The 19,334-nt window shown below is 37.1% G+C and overlaps 1 protein-coding gene across 2 annotated transcripts; it reads right to left on the minus strand.

Annotated features, from left to right (window-relative positions):
* Positions 1-3,417: 3,417 nt before the first annotated feature.
* LOC311077444 (protein NLRC3-like) lies at positions 3,418-18,804 on the minus strand. Of its 2 annotated transcripts, XR_014604892.1 has the most exons (10): positions 18,708-18,804; positions 17,555-17,747; positions 17,173-17,286; positions 16,982-17,095; positions 13,276-15,345; positions 12,993-13,166; positions 12,736-12,909; positions 8,051-8,097; positions 6,619-7,924; positions 3,418-6,266 (listed from the first exon to the last, which is right to left on the minus strand). XR_014604892.1 is itself a non-coding variant. In XM_084105943.1 (9 exons), exons 2-9 carry the CDS (start codon positions 17,740-17,742, stop codon positions 7,395-7,397), a joined length of 3,411 nt encoding a protein of 1,136 aa, XP_083962069.1. In that variant the 5' UTR covers positions 17,743-17,747; positions 18,708-18,804; the 3' UTR covers positions 3,418-7,394. The 2 variants fall into 2 exon arrangements, 1 of the variants encoding a protein (XP_083962069.1); XM_084105943.1 differs by having other exon boundaries at positions 3,418-7,924.
* Positions 18,805-19,334: the final 530 nt, after the last annotated feature.

Consider the following 19,334-nt stretch of genomic DNA (forward strand, 5'->3'; position numbering starts at 1 on the left):
CTGACAGAAATAAAGTTAATCTGGTTATTAATAACAAGTGAAAGCAGCATTTGAAAAAGACATTGAAAAAGAGGCATGATGTGATTGGCTGCCAAAAAAACACCCGTTAATCTTTAAGTTTTTATGAATTAAGATTTTATTTCTTTATTTTAATGTATTGTTTAATTTATTTTAGAGCATTTTATGGGATACCATATAAAATATACTTTTTTTTTTCATAAACATAAACTCTCCTCCACCCAGTGCTATTCTATCCAGTTACATTTTAACACGCATTGTGTGTTAAAAATCTACACAACATGTGTCAAAATACCATCAACACATGCTGTGTTGTTTTTTAACACATCTCTTTTTAGAGTGTATATGCTGTATGTGCACAGAAGAGTTCTTGTTAGGTTATATTGAGGTTTAGATGAATAATCAAACTCTATAGACCCCTTTTGCGCCGACGTCACAGTTGCGTCACGGCGCTAGCTGGAGGCAAAACAAACGGAAAACTGGAGGCGGCCAATACAAACCAGCACAGATTCGGCTACATAATAAGGAGCTTAAATTATTATTTTTATTATTAAATGTCATCTTGTTGTGTTGTTGGGTGCAAGAATCGATGAAAAATGAGTATGCTGTATCTGGAATTTTTATTTCTAGAAAATATCCATATCGTTAAATTGCACCGTAGTGCCACTCTTTACATTGTCGTCTTCTTGGCGCTGGCTAGGCAGAACTGCGGATCATGCCACACAAGTCTTTACATGACCATTCAGCACATAGTTATAGGCATCTAAATATATATATATGCCCTCAGTTTCTCTCTACCCTCGGTTTCTCTATCGGGTCGGTGTAGAAGTCAGGCCACTCAACCGGAGGTAGCGTTAACGTTAATCCTGTCAGATCGTCCATTGACTGAGCGTGTACGGTCATCTGGTTCCGTCCGTTAAAATGAACTTTTGCAAATAACAATCGCGGTCCTGGACGGTGAGTGACCTTGCACATTAAGACAAAATCGGATTTTCTCCAGTCATTGTTAAAAAACAAGCTAACAAAACTTGCAATCTAGCGTTAGTGAAGCGGCCAAAGGGATCTTTCTGCCTCCAGCTAAGCCCCGCCCACACAAATACATCACCATGTTTACCAACTGTAAAAGGGTCTATTAACAATGTGCAAAGTGCATTCTGGGTGGCACCATAGTACAAAACTCATGGCTCCCAGCATGCATTGCAGCATGAAGCATGTCACCATTATTGAGATTCATATGCTGATTCTTGATATCCGTTTGTTTCTAAGAAAATAAATAAAATAAAAGTGATTTTCAAAAAATGTCTGCACTGTATATAAAGGTCAAAATTCAGAATGTTTTCTCTGTTAATAAAGGTGAAAGTTATTTATTAATGACAACTTTTGGTCAGGGATATGATTAGTGAATCATTCTACGTTATGATAATGCAATCTATAACACCTGAACGCCTTTGTGTTTGGCTTCCTTTGAAACAAATGATGTGCTTTGGTAAACACTGTTACAAAGAGCAAAATTGCACTCGAATTGCCAAGTCAAACTGACCAACTAAAGGAAGCACTGATCACCATAATGGTGACCAAACATTTTAAAACATCAACATCTAAACCTCGGTTCATAGACATATGACAGAAATAAAGTCAGTCTGGTTAGTAATAAGTGAGGCTGGTAATTCTGTTTGTGGAGTTGTTTAATCCTCCTCTGCTGAGATCTTCACAGATTTAATGTCTTTTTATCTTCATCTGATTTAATTTAAGGCTGTGGCTGAAGTCAGTTGTAGTTCTACTGTTTCTCTTTCCTTCAGTGATTCTGCTTGTTAACAACAGCAGGTGTTCATCACTAATGCTCAATCATCACTCAATTGATCACTTAATTGTCTCATTAACTTTAACACTGCTTCAGTGTTACTTTAACACCATGTAGAGTGGGACCATATGTGCTCTGAGCAGTGTTGATTTAACACTGGGGAATTTACTGTGTAGGTTTGTTTGTTTTTGGTGCGGTAAATGTAGTCACAATATGGGCTTATATATACCCAAATATATACTGTATATAGCCAATATATAAATATAGCTTATATATATATACCTCAAATCCATATTGTGCCTACAACAAATTGTGGCACCAACAGTTTTTGTTTTTATTCCTATCTTTATGGCCTGTGGTCCAACTACAGTGTCTGACTCAATATATGAAGAGTTTGGTTCCAAAACGCGATAAACGCCATTTTTTTAAAAATTGAGTTCCTGCAAAAATCTGTATTGTATAGGGTCGGTATTGAAAAGTCCATTTGAAATTTTACGTAAAATACGATATCCGCCGTGTTATTGTGTCATGTTTTCTCCCTTTCTTTCCAAACCGCGACAAACGCCAGTCTCCTTTCTCTGCAGAATGCGATAGATCCGCTCTCAACCAATCACAGCGCACCATTCCACGCACTGTAAACAGTAACGGCGGCGCTTTGAATACACCCGGCATCCTAGTTTTCCTGATCTACTTTGTAGTTTTTGATCAACAAACAAACAAAAAAATTAATAATTTTGACGGCATTGATGAACCTGTGGTGGTTTCTGCGGTAGGGAAGAAACGTAAGCCATCGAAATCTAATCATTTACGTCAGGAGATTAAGAAGATGAGGCACGCGGGAGGAAGAGAAATGCCGACTGTTGCTTGTTCTCACAAGACAGCATCAAACTTCTGTCACGCTGACACGTTGACCCCAGGGGATCTTTTAAAAAACTTTCAATTGTTTTACTCAAAGTCAACGAAATCCGAGCAGGACATTTTACAGCTGATCGCCGTCAAAAAAGTTCAGGAGGTATTTCCTAGCCATGGCTGATTGAATGTATTTTTAGTGCCTGTATTATAAGATATTGACCGAGTTCAGAGGCTGTCATATGTGGATCAACTTACTTTGTTGTGTATTTTCAACAGTTTCAATATGAAAAATAACTTTCATATTGATTCAATGGATTAATTGCATTTTGGAAAAAAAAGTGTCATGAATTTATTGCATTTTGGGGGAAAGATTACCCGTTTTTATAATAAATCTTTGAAAATCAAAATCTGGATTTGAATTTTTAATGTTATTATAACCTACAGATGCTATGTGAAAGTTTGAAACAGAAAATAGTGGTTTTCATCTTGCCACTTTCTTGGTAAAGAAAACACATTTTTACTCAAATTAATCAAAATGGATTTATCGCGTTTTGGAACCAAACTATGCTCTTATGATTTGTTGAGTTCATAATTGTGTGAAACAAAGAAAGCTGATGTGTCTGATGCAACAACATGAATCTGAAGTAGACCGCATGATCTTTAGTAGAATTATGACCGCCGCTAGCGTAGCTAGCGAAAGCGGTCATATAGGGATTGTCAAAGTTTTTTTTTTTTTTTTTCCCGTCAATCTACTGAATTTTCCGTCAACGATACCAGGGACACCGAAACACCAGGGAACATGAAATTTGGTGGGCATGTAGCCCCACTAGACTTTTACGGAAAAATTTCGTTTGGTCCCCGGGGGCCACTCCCCCCCCACGCTGGGCCCCCCCAAACCCAAAAAATGCAGTTTTTCCTAAATAACTACTTGAACCGTGGAACCGAGGATGAAGAAATTTTTATGGTATGTTGGTCTTAAGGGCCCACATCAACCTAGCCCATAATCACTCATTTGTGATTTGCGCCCCTCCCATAAAAAATGAAAATGCAATATTACTCTACTTTAATCGCCCCTATCTTCAGTGGAGATGTTCAGAACTGCACCATATTTCATGTGTATGATTAACTTGACATCCTCTGGGGGTATGCTAAGTTTCGTAGAATTTCATCCATGGGGGGGTATAAAATAAATTCATTTATGTGCACATTTAGTGACTGTACACTCATCGGCCTGTAGATGGTGCTGTTGAGCGAAGGGTTGCTGGTTTAGGATGATACTGTCACACACACACATGCAGGAATACAAACAAACGCAAGCATGCACACACACTGACATCCACAGGCACAGACACACACCCATACACACACATACAAATCCACATGCACAGACACACACACACAAACACACACGCGCACACACATGTACGCACGCACACATACACGCACAGACACACACATACACAAACACACACACATACACACACACACAGACAGACATGCACATACTACTACTTTTTTTAGGTATCAGCCATATACCCGATTTACCAATACCCAATGTGTTATGCTTGGGCAGTATACTAATGACGTGGGTGGGACATGTTTCATGCCATGTTAGATCACATCCTGAGAGTCTACGCTTTCAGAAAATATATAGTTTATATAGTTTAATCAGTTTTCTCTTCATGGTACAGACCAAAATGTATTATGTGTACACTTTCTTCACCTAAATCCATAAAATCCCATTAATTTCAATGGGACATTTACTTAAGTGTTCTACTAGGTACAGTGGGAATGAGTTTAATTTTGTTAACATTGTTTTTTTAAAACTCTGGGACCAGGGCTACAAGATAAAACCACTTTTTTGGGGAAAAAATGTTTTTTATTTCAGTAAAACACAACAAACCCATGCCAAAGTCAAATAACTGACTTTTACCATCAACAGGCACCTCAACCATTTGTTAGAGGTTTGTAGAAATTGAATGGGAGGGTCCTTTGAAAAAAAAAATCACAGATTTTTCATACTTAGTATGTATAAATATAAGTATATATACTATTTTGATCCCGTGAGGGAAATTTGGTCTCTGCATTTATCCCAATCCGTGAATTAGTGAAACACACTCAGCACACAGTGAACACACAGTGAGGTGAAGCACACACTAATCTCAGCGCAGTGAGCTGCCTGCAACAACAGCGGCGCTCGGGGAGCAGTGAGGGGTTAGGGGCCTTGCTCAAGGGCACTTCAGTCGCTTTTTACTGTTAACCACTGTTATGGATGTGACGTTTTCACATTATGGATGTTAAGTGTCTAAACTAATGACTTTTGATATAAAACTTAAATAGTAATGGCAAATAATTACAAAACTCTAAATTATCCATGATCCACAGGAATACTCCAGACAGTCTTTTAAAATATACAACTTATATACATAAACACGCAATACAGCCAAATTGCTCCACGTCATTTATTTTTGTGGAAAGCCAGTGCAGGCCTGAGCGGCGGTCATATTTTGTACCGCCATGCGGTACATCTAGTTAATAACTCATGTTCAACTTATTTTGTCCTGCAAAGGTGACCGATTTTGCTGTTACACTGTGAGGTATCAAATCAGCAAAATTGATTTGACTACATAACATAATTTTTTTTGCAACTTAAACAGGAAACACATTTTTCTGAAGCACCTCAGAGACCCATGAGCAAAGATGGCAGCGAGCAGGACACGTTCCTGTCAAGCAACTATTGAGATGAATGGCAATGGTGACAATAATGAACACCAGATGTTATAGACCTCATCTATGATCCATAATGCTTATTAAAAGAAACAAAGTTCAAACAGTTTTTGGAGTCTAACTTTACACTTTAATTTTCATCATAAATAGATCAGCTCTTGTTATCTCTTACTTACACAAATCTATTTGTTTATCTGACCGTCTCTGTCCAGAAGGAGGCGCTACATGATCATTAGAGATCGAAGAGGAACTGGATACTCAAATTACAATCCAGCATGATCCCTCCAGTCTGATACAGTTCAAACTAATGCTTTTGTGACCTCTACTGTATGTCTAATGTTAACAATCATATCATCTTCCTTTGTTTATTCATATTACAGTGTGTTGTGTGCACATAGAGTCATTCTCTGTAAAGATACATTGGAACAAAATAAGTGATCAAATAAATTGAATTGAATCCCACTTAGGGTTCTGAGCAAGGTATATCTGTTAAAGTTCACTTCACTTAATGTATTCATATTATAGTTTGAGATATGATGTCATAATAGACGTCTGTACATAATTAATCAATAGGCTATATGATGTGTAATGATGCTTAAATATAAATATTTTTTCAAGTAAATGTAAAGTAAATGTAAAATGTAAAATTTAATGTAAATTGTTAAGTAAACTGTGATTTTTGAAATCCCTAAACTGAGTGATAAGTGTCTGTTGTGATGTTTAATTTGAAAATAAATGTAATTTGGTTATATTAAATGTGTCTTTTGATTTTATTTAATCTGTAATCATAATATTTGCATTGTAACTGTTGCATCTTGCGCACTTTAGTTTAAACTGGTGAACAACCAAATGTAAACTGCACCTGTGACTAATGAAACTCAATTAAACCACAGGCCTTACAGTTCCTGGGATAGTTTTCACTACTGGATGGTACGTGTATATTTATTAGTTTCTCTTCTTGTGGGCGTGTCAAACTTGTTTAATTTATTTCAAAAAGATAATAAAGTTTCACATTTTCACAAAAAAAAGTTAACTACAGCTGTTTACATTTTCAAATCAATGTCTAGCTTGTGTAATAAGCTGTTCTGCTTGACTGATTACAGGCATTAAGATCAATAGGTAAAGTTACAGCCAGGGCTTGACATTAACTTTTTTGCTCACCAGCCACTGTGGCTAGTGGTTTTCCGAGTCACTAGCAACTCAGCATTTTCACTGGCCACAACTTTATTGCATAATTTGGCAGCAGGTATATTAGGCTACTGTCACTTTAAGACCTGACACACGAAACCATTATACTGTTACACATGCGTTTTCTTTCTCAGCTGTTTACATTTAAAACATTACTGACTGTGTTTACATAAATGCTCGCCAAGAGCGGAATTTTGACGTTATTTTGTGAGTATTTGACTGTTTGAGTGCAGAAAGCAGTGAAAAATAACTAATTTAGTACTGAGAGGAGGCTTTATGTGTGTGCACTTTTGACTGTGAGTACAAAATCAGCTTGAATCAGTAAAATTATGCACAGTATGCATAATGCCAAACTGAAATTCAAGCCCTGTAACGCCAACAATATTCATCCGGAGCAAATTAAACGAGTGAGTGAGTGGAGGCGGGTTTGTGTGTAACTCACTGTTGGAGATATGTAAGAGAGAGAAAGCACAGATGATATCGTGTATCTGTTCTGCAGAAAATGAGTATTGGAAGCGTTTCAGATATTTCAGTATCGATATGTATCGAAAAATCTATTTTCGACCATATTACATTGCACTTAGTTTATAATTTTACACTTAGTTTATTATTATTATTATTATTATTATTATTATTGTGCCTTTTTAAAAGACTACAACTGAAAAATGTATATATTATATATAAAATTCAACCCGCCAAAGTGGCTAGTAGGCTGAAATACACCCGCATTTGGCAGGTTGGCGAGTGTTAATGTCAAGCCTGGGTTACAGCAGAGCGAATAAACTATGGCGCTAGTCTAAAAAGACAGTCAGATATTTCTCAAAGACACTGAGGCATCATAAACCCTGAAACCAGCATAGAGGGGTTCAGTGAATGTGGTGTAGAATGTGTGTAAGTGTGTGAGTGTGTGTGTGTCAGAGACGCTGTAGAAGGACAGGGTGCCAGCCGACTTGTCCAGATAGACACCTACTGTATTAGAGGGGGGTGAAGGAGCAATTAAGTCAGTTCTGTCATTATTGTGACAAACGATGTAACTGTTATCAGAGCAGAAGAGACTCCAGGACTTGTCATTCCATCCAAACACACAGTCACTAACTCCTTTTCTGCTGATTCCTTTATACGTCACTGCTAAACCAGTAACTCTTCCGCTCCATTCAACCTCCCAGTAACAGCGTCCAGTCAGACTCTCTCCACACAGAACCTGAGGATACGTATCAAACCTCTCTGGATGATCAGGATACGACTGCTGCTCTTTCATATGTGTCACCTTCCTGTTCTCCTCAGACAGCATCAGTTTATTGTTGACTGTGTTTGGATCCAGTGTGAGATTATAGGCATCTGGACACAAGAAGAGAGATGAGAAGTACATTAAGCATAGTTTCAGAGTGTGTGTGTGTGTGTGTGTGTGTGTGTGTGTGTGTGTGTGTGTGTGTGTGTGTGTGTGTGTGCGTGGAAAAGACCTACATTTTCTTAGTCCTGGTGTGATTCTAAAATGTTCTCCATGATCCAAACTAGAAAGAGACAAATATAAAGCAAAATAATAATAAAATAATGATAATAAAATAATAATTTAAAAAAATGCTCATTAAAAGTGTGCAAGAAGCAGCTGAAATATTTTTATCAAAATGAGGCACTTAAAAAGTGAAAACAAGAGCCAAATTCAGAAGTGTTGTAAGAAAGTCTAATAGCCAGCCACAGAGACAGAATGGTCTATATGATAAGATGAAAGTCTTATTAAGTATCAGAGATATTTCATAACTATTGATACTTCAGCAAAAACTAATACTAGGTTAACTAATGTAAGAAAAAAGTCCTCAAAATAACTACATACGACAAGTAAACAGTCAGCAATACTATAATAACAAATAAACTAACTACAAACAAAACAGACCTATAAATAAACTGAACTGAAATACAAATAAAATAAGCAGTGTTTTACATTTCTTCAGATGTACTAACGGCAGTATTCAGATAAGTAAAAGCCTACAACAAAACATTGAATAATCAAATTTAAAATAACACTGCAAATAAAATTGCATAGTCTTACTGTACACATATTAATTCTTATTAAAGCTGATTAAGTTAAGTCAGAAAAGATCAAGTGATTTTCCTTTGTCATTTGTTTGATTATCATTAATGACAGACAGCAGCAGGAATATTAGGCTTCTGTCACTTTAAGACCTAATGTATGGATCCAACATACTGTTACACACATGTTTTCTGTGTATGTTTACTTAAGACATAACCCACTTACATGAATACTCTCCAAAAAGGAATTTTGACATTTGTTGTGTGTATGGGCGTATCCGAAGGCCATTTGCTTATCCACATTGGCATAGCTTTGTTTTCAAACGTGAGTGGGACAGGAGTTTGTGAGTTTGTGTTAAAAAAATAATATGATTATCAATTTCAATAGTACATTAAGTTTAATTTATTGACACATAACTCATGTTTAATGTGAAAGTTTCATCTTTAAATCTACTATATAATACAATTAGTGCTGTCAATCAATTAAAAAAATAACTAGATTAATCACACATTTTTTCTGTGATTAATCACGATTAATCACAATTAAAAACACAAGTTTTTAATATATTTTATAAAGTACTAATTTCACAGTTAATCTCCAAATGAATGTAGAAGCAACATAAAGACACTATATTTTAAATATTGTTTAATGGCCAGTATCACTGATACTAGCATTGCTACTGATGTCTCGATGATGTCTCCCCAAATTTAAAACATTAATTAAAGCCATTCAACATTACATGTATTGAAAGCTATCAATTATTTTTACATTTGTTAGGATTCAAAAAATATAACAACTTTTAATTTAAGTGAACTTAAAACAATCCTCACATAAACCCATAATAAATAGCATATTTACATGTGCACTGTGAAATATAAAGAAATTGAATAAAGTTATTAAACAGTCTGCACTGCATTTGTAAGGGTCACCAGCTGGAGTGCCCTTAAGGGCCACCAGAGGGCACTCCACATCAGACTATTGTCATTCCCTCACAGACTCCATTCCCCATAATCCTTTACCCAGACTAATCAGCCATGATCACATTCACCTGTGTCTCATTATCTTGTTTACTCACCCTGTAATAGCCTGGTTTTCACATTAATTCCCTGCAAAGCCTTGTTTAGTGTTACACCGTGTCCTAACTACACGTGACGCGATAAGATTCCAGCAACAGGCAGTGTGTCTGTCCACACTAGACGTGACGCGACTGTGAGACACCACAACGTCAATCAAAAATCACAGCCAATCAGAACAGCGTGTGGGCAGAGTCTCGTGGCAAGTGCACAGAACTAGAGTGTAATCTTGACGGCACTCGCAAGAAAATGGATAAGTAGCTACATAATCAAATTCACAAATATTACACCATTTAAAAAATAAATAGGCTACTGAGTTACTAAAACAATCTTTGTCAAATAATACACTTGTTTGTTCACAGTTTTAATGTTCATGTTTCCATTTGTTTAATTTCAAGATCTGAGGTGAATTATATCCATTGTTGCTTTTACAGCTACAAAGCTGGAGCACTAAATGATATTCAAAGTCACATTTCACGCTTTTGACATTAAATAAAGCACATAAATAGTACCTAAGATTATCATTGCCACACTTTGTGTTTGTTGTTCCAGCGCGGCGTCGCAGAAAAATAGAAACCATTTCTAGATTAGAATCGTCTCTTGTCGCCGCCGCGGCTGGTTAGGACAAAAACTCGTGTCATGTGTAGTTAGGACACGGTGTTACACTGTAATTCCGAGAATTCTCCCTGGTTTCATGTCTCTTGGTTTGTAAATTTCTTGCCTGTTCCGTGGATTACTCTTTTGCCTGTGTTCCCTGCCTTGTTGTGTTTGTTTGTATGAACCTTGCCTGTACTTTGGATTACGTCTTTGGATTACCCTGTTCATTAAATATTGCATTTGGATCCTCAACCTTCGTGTCTCAGAGCAGTTTGTGACAGCATTAATTATAAATTAAAAATAGGTTAATACTTAGTTAAGAGCAGTGAAAAATTTACTCTGTTCCCTTTGTTCTTTGATCAAATTTACTGACAGACAGAATTAGTGTCTGCTATCACTTTAAGATCTGCCGCTGCTTCACATAATGCGGATCTCACACGTGTCTCATTCACTCACAACTCTTCACGTTCATTTAAGACTTTAACTCATTTAAGACTGCTCTTATAAGGATACTCGACAAAACTGATATGTTGGCATAAATGTGTGTGTTACTGTTCATTCAAGTGTGAAAGAGAACTCGATTCTGGAGCATTGTCTGTGCAAAGAAAATAGTTTTTCTTTTCTTCTCCAACCAAAGATGTGAATCAGTGATTTATATCAAGAGCAGGAACATGTTAAGGTTAATTTCAGCATGAAAAACAACACATTCCAACATCAGTTTACCTATTATTTAACTCTAGTCAACTATAGAGTAGTGTTGTCACGATACCAAATTATGGCTTCGATACGATACCAGACTAAAATACCTCGATACCGATACTGAAACGATACCACAGGAAAAAAACTAAAACAGTACAATTTTATAAATTATTTTTACAGAATGAGTTTTATAAATAAATTTAAAAGAAAACTTAAAACTCACTTGACCAGCATGTTCCTCCCCTGCTTTTTGGTCATTCCCTTGGCCAATAGAATTCTGAATTGATTGTAATGTCAATGTTGAAAACATCTCTGTAAGGACGTACACATTGGCATGTAATTATTATTATTTTATTTAATAAAGGGTTATTAAATAAAATAATAATAATTACATGCCAATTAACATTGACATTTCTATCAATTAAGAATTCTGAACAGGTTGGGATGACCAAAATCTTATTTCAAGATACAAGTCATTAAATATTTTTTAAATGTAACTGTATAATTACAATATAGATAATTAATTTTTTAATTAAAAATAAGCAAAAATGAAAATTACAAACAATATGACATACTAAAAGAGACAAATAAAATAAACAGTGCTTAATTTCTTTTTTGAATGCTACTGTTTAATAGACCTACAGTAGCTGAAAAAATCTATAGAGAAAAAGTCATCACTCTATAAATTAAAAGTCTGATTCTTAATAAATAGATGTGATTCTCTAATTTCTTTTGTTGTTGGATTAACATTAATCACACAGAATATTAGGCTGCTGATCCGGCCCTTTAAGACCTGCAAGTACCCAATACATTGGAACGCATACAATTTTTTACAAATGGTTTGCATTCATTAAAGACATACCCGACTGTGTTTATGTGAATACGTGCATTTTTACATCGAATTTTGACTATTCAAACCTAATAATCTGCAAAAGGGAACTGAAGTCGCAATCGCATGCTGTCTAACAGGCATGTGCGCGCACGTCAGGTCAGAGTCCGGCAGCACGAGCATGTCTCACTCATGCATGCATGTTTCTTTGTCAAGCATTGCGCGTATTTATTTTACTGTTCTGCTGTGGAACAGTGGAAGCAGAGTTCTGCACACACATCCTGACTCCGACTGTCACATATTGACGCAAATAAAGAAATACTGCTCTTATTATTTAGAGTGCTGTCACTCTTAAAGTAGCAGTACTAATAAAATTTCATATCGTACCATTATTAATAGCAGGGTATCACTTTTGAGTACCGGTATATTGTGCAACACTACTATAGAGATATTTAATTTGTATAAGATTAATCTGTACCGCGAGGTGTTTCAAAAATGCTTATCCGAGGTGAAGGAAAGGAAAATGCATTGGATGAAATGCAGCAGCAGTACAGTAATCATTTTACCTAGATTATCTTTTTTTTATAATCGGTGGAAGCCAAAATCAAAATCTAAAATCAATTACAATTAATTGCACAGCCCTTACTCTATGTGTGTATATATATTAACTTACCTAACTTAGCTCAGAGCTTCTCAAAACTATCCTGGAGACGCCCCACCACTGCATATTTTAGATGTAACACTTGATTCAACTCACCAGCTAATTAGTTAAGACTGAAAGACTTGAATTGGGTCTGTCCGATGAGGGAGACATCCAAAATGTGCAGTGGTGGGGGTCCACAGAACAGGTTTGAGAAGCACTGACTTAACTGACTCAATTGAGATTAATACTATTAGTGATCTTGAGTAAACCCACACATACTTGAGTATCTGCAGTGAGCAGTTTAGATGGTTGAGTTTGTCGGAGAGCAGCTTGACTCCTGTCTCTCCTGGGTGATTGTAGCTCAGATCCAGCTCTCTCAGGTGTGAGGGGTTTGAACTCAGAGCTAAAGACACATAACCACAGCCTTCCTCTGTCACCATACAGCCTGACAGCCTACAGACACACAGTCAGATCATCTACAGACACACATCAACAGTTTGACCAGCTGACTGACATTATCTATTATTCTTAAGCACCTCAGTATCTCCAGCTGGCAGTTTGGAGTCTTCAGTCCATCAGAAAGCAGCTTCACTCCTGAATCCTGCAGGTCATTGTTACTCAGATCCAGCTCTCTGAGGACGGAGTTTGAGGATTGAAGAGCTGATGACACAATTTCACACGACTGACCAGTGAAATTACAGCCAGCAAGACTGAAAGAGGACAGAACAAGATAATTGGCAAAATATACTCAAGATGTATAAGCAATTTTTTTTAATTCCATTTGGATAAATCTTCACTATAACAAGATTACACACTCACAGGGCTTTGGTGCAGTTGATCACAGCTGGTATCAGTCTTCTTCTACCCTCATCTGATGTGTTGTATTTCTTGAGGTCCAGCTCATCCAGCACCTCCTCTGACATCTGAAGCATGTAGGCGATTGTTGAGCAGTGAGCAGGAGAGAGTTTTTTCTCTGAGTTTTTGTCTGATTTCACAAACTCCTGAATCTCTCTGGACAGAGTCTGATCTTTGACTTCCAGCAGACAGAGGAACAGATTGATGGATTTTTCAGTGGAGAGTCCATGTCCATCTTTGATCTTCTCTTTAATGTACTGTGTGGTTCTCCTGATGCTCTCTGAGCTGTTCTCTGTGTGTGTCAGTAGATCCTGTAAGAGTCTCTGATTGGACTCCAGTGAGATGCCCAGCAGGAACCGCAGGAACAAATCCAGGTGTCCATTCTCACTCTCAAGAGCTTTATCTACTGCACCTTTAAGCAGATTATGCACTACATCAATAAACTGCAATGTGTCAACATTTTTCATTACATAATGGTAAAACACATAGAAAGCAGCGAGAAACTCCTGGACACTCAGATGAATGAAGCTGTAGACTTTCCTCTGATGAATCACAGATTCCTCCTTAAAGATCTCAGTGCAAATCCCAGAATACACTGAGGCGTTAGTGACGTCTATGCCACTCTCTCTCAGGTCCTCCTCATAGAACATCACATTGCCATTCATCAGCTGTTTGAAAGCCACTTCAGCAAGTTTCACAATCACTTCTCTGTTGGACTGCAGGAGTTTCTCTGGATCTCTCTCTTCATACTTCTGATTCCTCATGTTGATCTGAATCAGCAGAAAGTGGCTGTACATTTCAGTCAGAGTTTGAGGGATTTCTGCACTCAGATCTTCTTTCAGGAGGTTTTGAAGCACAGTGGATGAGATCCAGCAGAAGACGGGTATGTGGCACATGATGTTGAGGCTTCTTGCTCTTCTGATGTGAGAGATGATTCTGCTGGCTTGATGCTCATCAGTGATTTTCTTCCTGAAATATTCCTCCTTCTGAGGGTCATTGAATCCCTGAATTTCTGTCAGACGGTTGATGTATATGCGGGGGATCTGATTGGCTCCTGCTGGTCTGGAGGTGATCCAGATGTGAGCAGAGGGAAGCAGATCTCCTTTCATGAGCTTTGACATCAACACACCCACTGATGAAGTCTCAGTCACATCAGAAACTTTCTGAGCATCTGAAAACATCATTGTCATCCTGCTTTCATCCAGACCATCAAAGATGAACACAACTTTACACTCCTCATACATCTTTGAGTCCAGATCTTGAAGTTCAGGATGAAAGTCCTGTAGAAGTCTGTGAAGACTGTACTGATGATCTCGGATTAAGTTCAGCTCTCGAAATGGAAGCACAAACATGAAATCTACATTGTGATTGGCTTTTCCCTCTGCCCAGTCCAGAATGAACTTCTGCACAGAGACGGTTTTCCCGATTCCAGCGATGCCTTTAGTAAGAACAGTCTTGATTTGGTCTTTCTCCTCACATCCTGGTTCAGGTGAGGCTTTAAAGATGTCATTGCAGTAGATTGGAGTGTCTTGTGAGTGTTGTGTTCTGGCTGTTTTCTCCATCTGTGAAACCTCATGTTCTTCATTCACTCCTTCCCTCTCTCCCTCTATGATGTAGAGCTGTGTGAAAACCTTGTTTAGGAGGGTTTCCTTCCCATGAAATTTGGTTCCCTCAAATAATCTCTCATACTTGACCTTCATGCTGGTTTTGTGTTGGTCTTTGACTCTCTGCAGTTCATTATCCACTGGTTTCTGCAGGTCTCCAGTCTGCTGCTGCAGGACTGCTTGTGTGTAACAGTGAGCAGAACCAGCAGAACTGGATCCTCTCATGACTCTGTGTGTCTGTAGAACAGGATGTGTTCTGCATCTCTTTCTGCACTGAGGACAGTCAAAATATTCTGATGGTCTGGACTGATCCCTGTAGAAACTGATGCACTGTCTGCAGAAAGTGTGTCTACAGGTGATAGAGACCGGATCTTTGAGAGCCTGCTCGCAAACTCCACACCTGGACTGAACCTGTATCAGATCGTCACTGCTGAGTGAAAGAAAATATCAATTTTGAATCACAATAAATAAACACAAAGTCTTATTAGTCTAATTGTCTTATTTGCACCAGACAATTTTGTTAGGACCGGTCGAGCTTTGCATTGTTAATAATAACTACTATGACTATTCAATAAAAGTGTTGAATGTAAATGAAAATATTTCTACTCTGATAAGTAGAAAGTTACAATAACTGTTTCTGTGTTTGTGAACACAGCTGTACATCCTTAAAACTTAAAATCTTTTCCAGAAGATAGACATGACTTCTACTGTTGGAACAGATGTGAAACTTTGAACATTTTAAGAACTATTCCATTCCTAATATGGTAATTTATAGCCGTATATTAGGGGTGGCACGGTACATGAAAAAACTTTTTTTATCTTTTTCATCAAAACCGATTATGTTTATCAGTGGTTGTATAGAGAGCTTAAGTCCCTCCCCTCCGCTTCCGGCTCATGGGACCTTATTTCGGAACAAATATGCATGGTAGTCAATGTTGAGAGACAACTTATCTTTTATTCTGTCTGAACTGTGCCCTTAATTACACATATAATGTTTGTCAATTTAAAAGATAATTATGAAAGTCAAGAAAGTCGCAGTTTGTCATAAAACAGAAGAGTAACATTTAGTTTTATGTGAAAATCGCTCAATGAACTACATCTCTCGTCTCGCACTCAGGAAGCAAAACAACGAGCAAGATCTGTGGCTCGTATGTGTGCAGTCTGGTACAAAACACTCAGGCATGACGGCGTAATGTTACGATTATAACGTAAGACTATAGAAAAAATGACAGACGTTAGCTTCAGTAAAGTTAGCTTCATTCATTGAGAGAAAAGGTATGACGTCACATGTGCGCCTTTTGGGTTTGTAGTCTTTGTAATTACGTATTTTCACAGTCTTATACCTCAACAGTTTTACATCAAACTGCGACTTTCTTGACTTGTATGTAATGTATCTTTTAAATTTACAAACATCATATGTGTAATTCAGGGCACAATTCAAACAAGATCAAAATATTTGTTGTCTCTCGCCATTGACTACCATACAATATTTTTCCGAAATAAGGTCCCATGGTGGTCCACTGGAAGGGGAGGGTCTTAGGCTCTCTATATCAAGCAGGGACAGATTTGTGTGAATTTTGTTTTGTGATTTCACCAGAACGAATAGAGAGTCTCCTCAACGGATTGAAGCGCGCGTCCGAGTGAAGATTCTACGGCGTGCGCGAGCCACACGAGAAAACACTGTATCCACGCACCTGATCGCAGCGGCAATGAGCACTTTGATCACTTGATTAAAAAAACACATTTCAGCGCTAGATTGCCCCATTTATGAAATAAATAAATAAATAATTAGATAATTAAGCTATATATCATATGCTGAAGTACATTTTTGGAGTGTTAAAGATTAAAAGAAAAAATAACAACAAGAACCAACAATAAAAAAAGGAAATCATGGTTTGGTCTACCTGGTTTATTGCAAAGAATAAAGTAAGAATAAAGAATTCTGGAGATACTGCTTTGTAAATCCTCAGCATCATTCAATCAAAGTACTTAATCTCCAATTATGTATCAATCTCCATGAATCTAAGTATTTCATGACTTCTATTCAATATCAGAGTTTATCTTACCTGGGGTCAGAGGTCACTGCTTCATCTGTGATATTAGGAGGCATAACTATAGATCTGTTACTCTTCATAGACACACAGCTGGGTTCTGGCGAGGCTGATTTGTGATTCTTTAGCCTTATGAAATCAAAGGACTCAGTCAATCTCCATTTATGTATTTCACAAGGTCTATTCAATGTCAGAGTTTGTCTTACCTGGGATCAGAGGTCACTGCTTCATCTATGATATTTGGAGGCATAACTATAGATGAGTTACTCTTCATAGACACACAGCTGGGTTCTGGAGAGGCTGATCTGTGATTCTTTAGCCTTATGAAATCAAAGGACTTAGTCAATCTCCATTTATGTATTTCACAAGGTCTATTCAATGTCAGAGTTTGTCTTACCTGGGATCAGAGTTTACTGCTTCATCTATGATATTTGGAGGCATAACTATAGATGAGTTACTCTTCATAGACACACAGCTGGGTTCTGGAGAGGCTGATCTGTGATTCTTTAGCCTTATGAAATCAAAGGACTTAGTCAATCTCCATTTATGTATTTCACAAGGTCTATTCAATGTCAAAGTTTGTCTTACCTGGGGTCAGAGGTCACTGCTTCATCACTGAAATTAGGAGGCATAACTATTGAGGTGTTACTCTTCATAGACACACAGCTGGGTTCTGGAGAGGGTGCAGTGGTCCTCGCCTCAATCTCCTCATTCAGACTCATTTTAGAGGCAGTGTCCTCATCCTCCATCCTCCACAGTGTTTTGCTGCTCTTCATTCCTTCTAATAAAATAGGCAACACAATTTATGGAATTCACATTTTCCATAAAGAACACAACAAACATGAAATAATTGGGGACTCATTCATCTAAGGTCACTAAAACTCTTTTTTTAGTTTCTTTTGGCCAATAAAAGCTGCTTTAAACGATTCTTCATTAGGGTTGAAACAATATATTGTGTCACAATATATCCCAACACAAAAATGCAACAATATGTATCATGGATAGTGACAATCTGTATGTGTATCATTCACCCAAAATACTTTTGGAGTATCGCACTAATATTGCATTGTGAGTTCAGTGATATGCATCAAATCGTGATGAGGGTATTGTTACACCCCTAATGTTCATTAATAAGTTCAGACTAGGGTTGTGAATAATTAATAACAGGTTTTTGTGTTAATTTGTGTTAAACTGCACCCAAATTAATTTTAGGCCACATACATACAGTTCATACATCACACCATCAATTTTACATTTTACTTTCTTTTTTTACTTTTAATTTTTGAACAGTTACAAAAGAACTAAATACTAATTTATGTAAAACTGAACTGAATGTAAAACACTCAGATCAGATCAGATCAGATCATGTGACTACCAGAATGATCTGAACCATAACAACCAGAAAAACTGGTTTACAGTGCAGCATAAAAAATGAATTAAACATGAATTAATTTAACATCTGTTCAAGACAGGGCAATACTCTGTGAAAGTAATCAAACTTATTAGTACACAAATGCTTCTTACATCAAATAGATTGCTCTGGTTAAATAAAGTCACAGTCTCCGTATGACAAAATCTTTCAAAACAGTCTTTCATCAGATGCCGCACCCTCTTCACCTCAAATCTCATCATCGGCTGTGCGGGCAAGTGAAGTCTACACAAATGACTTCAGGTGGTTACATATTTTTAGTTTTAAACTGTCTAAGTGGTAACATGTCATGTAGTTTAATCATATACTTACCATGAAAACTATCCTGCTAGTCAATGTAGATATTTCATCCTGTTTCCTTGCCGATGAAAAGCTGCAGTATGGTTTTGTTTTCAGCTTTAGCTGTTCTACTTGTTACACCTGTTTTATTAAGAATTCAAGGAGGAGTTTCATGAAGTAGTTTGTTTGTTTTTTGAAAAAGAAAAATGCATGCCATAACCCTGCACAGAAACAACAATGTGGTTTGGAGCAAATCACAAGCTATTCAGAATAAGTTTGATTAATAGCAACCAAATAGCATTGTATGTATTTGATTACATTACTTATGGATGATACAAGACTCCATAGTTACTGGCAACTTGGGGCAAAAACACAAGAAGTATTTTTTTTTTTTTTTTTTTTATTCATTTTTGAACGGTCACAATTGGCATTTCAATGAAACAAAGATTGCTAAAGTAAACAGTGAATGGGGAGTGTTCAGATGGTTCACACAGTAGCATGAGCCGTCAGGCAAGTGTTATTTAAATAAACTCCTCATGTACTTACAAATTTTCCAATGCCTTGTTTTATGAGTCTGACGTCTTTCCATATTTGAAACATGAGGCATGATTTTGGTATATTATATTATATTTTAAAATTGCTTCACAAAACGTGCTTCAC

The sequence above is a fragment of the Abramis brama genome (assembly GCF_963993115.1).
Source record: "Abramis brama genome assembly, chromosome: 2".
In the NCBI taxonomy this organism is placed as follows: Eukaryota; Metazoa; Chordata; class Actinopteri; order Cypriniformes; family Leuciscidae; genus Abramis; species Abramis brama.